Raw genomic sequence first — 3,960 nt, forward strand, 5'->3', positions numbered from 1 at the left:
TAATTCCTAAGGAATGGAATGTGAAAACAATCACCTTGATCCACAAGAATACATAAATGGCCTAGGAGACTCACCCCATCTCGTGCTGCAATGTCTTGTACAAGTGCATCTCCAAGCTAATCTGCAGTAAATTGAAATTTGTACTCAACACCATCATAAGCCCTAACCAAGGTGCTTTCGTAGAAGGGTGCAATATCCTCCACAATATCTTACTATGCCAAGATATCGTGAAACACTATGGAAGGAAGAATTGTATGCCAAGTTGCCTCCTAAAATTGGATCTCAGGAAGGCATATGACACTCGAGACTGGGGTTTCATCTAGGACATGATGGTTGCTCTCAACTTCCTGGCTCACTTCATCAAACTCGTCATGACTTTTCTAACTAGTATTCTCTGCTCTTGAACAGTAATTCCCTTGAAAGCATTAAGGCCAAGCGAGGGGCTAGACAAGGTGATCTGATGTCCCCTCTCTTCTTTGTCATTGGAATAGAGTACCTATCGAGAATCTTGAAGGCACTAAGGGAAGTGGAGTACTTCACTTTCCACCTGAGATGCTCCAAACTAAGCCTCAATCATCTAGCTTTCGTTATCGATCTGATGCTGTTCTACAAAAGGGTTATGCAATCAATCAAAATCCTTATCCAAGGGGTAGAGTTCTTCTCATCAAGCTCCAAGCTCTTTGCAAACTACACAAAATTAGAGATCTATCTAGCGGGGGTCAGTAACGAATTCAGAGAGATGGCGGCTAATTCCCTTGATTTCACCTTTGAGAGTCTCCCCGTCAAATACCTGGGCATGCCTCTCCCCTTTAAAAGATATACAGTTGCAGACTGCGAATACCTGGTTGATAAAAATGACAAATTGAATTCGCTCTTGGTTTGCTAGGAAACTCTCCTACACAGCCCGACTGCAACTAGTTAATTCAATCCTCATAAGCATCTCTAACTATTGGTGCCAGACCATTATCCTCCCAAAGAGGATTCTAAACCAAATTAGTACCGTGTGTAGATCATACCTATGGCACAGAGAAGCTGAGAGCAAGTCCTCAGGGAATGCGAATTGGGTTAAGGTCAGCTGACCCAAAAAAGAAGGGGGGCTCGGAGTCCAAAACCTAAAGATTTGAAACCTTGTAGCTGTAGGTAAAATAGCATGGCACATTAGCACAATGCAAGAATCTATGTGGGTTAAATGGGTCTATGAAGTATACATGAAAGGAGGAAGGTGGGATATGTTCAATGCCCCTATCATAGCACGCTGGATTCCAAAAAAGCTTAGCGGCATGAAGGAAACTTCGAGAAACTGGATGGGAGAGCCACAATACTCTATAGCAACTGTTTATAAAGATTTAATGGGGACATCTGACAAAGTGCAATGGGCTAGGCTTGTTTAGAACAGCGCTGCTACCTTGAGGAGTCACTTTGTGGTATGGCTAGCATGCCAAGAAAGACTTAAAACTAAGCAGAGACTGATGTCCATGGGAGTAGTAGACAATGATACTTGTCCCATCTGTGGCACACAACCTGAATTGGTGGACCATCTCTTCTTCAACAGCGAGTATAACAAACAATGCGTAGAAGCGCTCAGCAAGTGGCTATGTATAACATGGGGTGTGGAAACTTTGAAAGATCTCTATCGGATACGCCAAATGCCCAAAACAAAGCTGAGACTCATTGGGGAAACTTTCTGCAACCTAGTCTACACTATCTGGACCGTGAGAAATGAAGTGGTATGGCACCAAAAAGTCAGGATAGTTGGGGCTACACTTGAATCCGTCCAAACCGAGTCCAAGATCAGATTCAACGCCCTTCCGATGAATCGGTCCACCACAACATGGTGGAGAACCCCCTGTGATTCCAATAGGAAGTGATTATTTTGGTACCTATGTTGATTTTGTACTCCTATCATAGTCCCCTAGGGATCCTTTTGCTTTTGGCTAGATCCTGGGTAGTTCTCTTTTTGATGTAATGTCGTGTGTGGCTTTTTTGAGAAATCCTGGTGTCTCCTTTGCACATGAAGAGTGAGGGTGGGAAACCCTTCTTAGAAGGTGGACTCATTTCTCACACTGATGCAACTTATAAGGAGACCCTTGGATTTCTGGGGTTTCTTCTGATTGTAATTGTTTTTTATTTAGTGTTTAATAGCAAATCGTTTGACCAAAAAAATAATAATAATAATAATAAGAATAATAATAATAATAATTATTATTATTAGTTATAAAACATTAAAGGATAAGTTATTAGGTAATAAATATAAAATCAACACAATAAGAATCTCTAAGTTACAAGTGTCTTGGTGCTTGGAGTGTTGTTTCAGTCCTTGATGCCAAAGGTCAAGAGTTCAAGCCCTAGCAACAATAATTGTTGGAAACTTTGATAATTTGATTTGATATGTGGGGTGATTGCATTCAAATTTGGGTTTTAGATTCGGGTTTCGAATATGGATTTATCGGTTGGGTAGAATATAATTATATGAAAAAAAAATTAAAAATTAGTTGACGACACATATCCCGTACCCAGGCCGTAGCCCCCCAATGCTGTAAATGGCAACGAATCCTGTTTAGTAGCCAGGCTGTCACCCCATTTTCGTGATTTTGGCGATGCTCAGACGTTTAATTTTCATTTAGCATCCATCCTAATGGCCATTGTCAGGATCAATTTTTGCCAATTTAGCTATCAAATGACGATCAAACGTGTCGTCAACATTTTCTCATTTAATCGTAGTGCTTAATAAGCGTGACTAAATTTGCTCTTATTAACAATAATTGTTTCCGCGCTTATATGTGTGTGTCTTATAATACTTATTGACTATACTTATATGTGTGTCTGAAAACTTTACTCACTTAATTAACGTCGCTAAATTCTTAATATTCGATTGTTTTTCTTAAACAAATAAGTATGGCGAATAATGAGCATGTTTAACTAATTTTCCCAGGAAATTATTATTATTATTATTATTATTATTATTATTATTATTATTAGGGATCTTATCAATGGTACCCCTATACTATAGCAAAATAACAATAGTACCCCAGTTAATTTCAATGGTACCCCCCAAGTATATGCTAATTACAACCGTGACACTATTAATGGTTTTTCCGTTAAATGTCATAAAAAACCAACCATGGTTATTTTGTGATTCATTTGCTTTCCTCTTTTGTAATACCCTAGATTTAGCCAAAAACTACCACCTAACCTTGGACACCGCCACCCCAATCACCCTTCCTCAACCAGTCCATCTTCCCGTTGAGTTCTCCGTCCCAGCGAATATCCCCTCCCCTGTTTCCACCACCCACCATTCTCTGTAATATCGTCTCTATAATCTTTCTCTTACTCCTTCACTTTGTTGATCTTTTGTAATACCCTAGATTTAGCTTGAAAACGGATTGATAAACTACTCATATCAACAAGGTGAATATTCTTTTCGTTGTAGTATATTTGCTAAGAACTACACAGTTAAGCGTGCTTGGTGAGAGCAATCTTAGGATGGGTGACCTCCTAGGAAGATTTCTTAGGTGCGCACGAGTAAGGCCAAAGTGCGCTAAAGACATGTGTTGGTCTGTAGAGCCAGTCTACAGTCTGCATGGGTTGACACCGGCGGTTTGAGGGGCTGGGGTGTTACAAATGATATCAGAGCAACCCTGCGACCGTGGCTAATTGTGTGTTCAGTGCATCTAGCAGGGGAAAAGATCCTGAAACTACGGACCAACGAGGACGTTGTATTCGTAAGCGGGGGTGAGTGTAATACCCCAAATTTAGCTTGAGAAAGGATTGATAGATTACTTATATCAACAAGGTGCATCTTCTTTTCATGGTAGCTCGTTTGCTAAGAACTTCACAATTAATCGTGCCTGGTGAGGAGCAATCTTAGGATATGTGACCTCTTGGGAACTTTTCCAAGGTGCACATGAGTAAGGCCAGGGTGCGCTGTAAAGACTTGTGTTGGTGTATGGGGCCAGTCTA

At 40.5% G+C, this 3,960-nt stretch overlaps 1 protein-coding gene across 1 annotated transcript; it reads left to right on the forward strand.

The window, feature by feature from the left end:
- Positions 1–214: 214 nt before the first annotated feature.
- LOC130824939 (uncharacterized) lies at positions 215–1,079 on the forward strand. Its single transcript, XM_057689963.1, has 3 exons — positions 215–252; positions 409–877; positions 960–1,079. The coding sequence occupies exons 1-3, from the start codon at positions 215–217 to the stop codon at positions 1,077–1,079; spliced, it is 627 nt and encodes a 208-aa protein (XP_057545946.1).
- Positions 1,080–3,960: the final 2,881 nt, after the last annotated feature.

The sequence above is a fragment of the Amaranthus tricolor genome, chromosome 10 (assembly GCF_026212465.1).
Source record: "Amaranthus tricolor cultivar Red isolate AtriRed21 chromosome 10, ASM2621246v1, whole genome shotgun sequence".
NCBI classification, from domain to species: domain Eukaryota; kingdom Viridiplantae; phylum Streptophyta; class Magnoliopsida; order Caryophyllales; family Amaranthaceae; genus Amaranthus; species Amaranthus tricolor.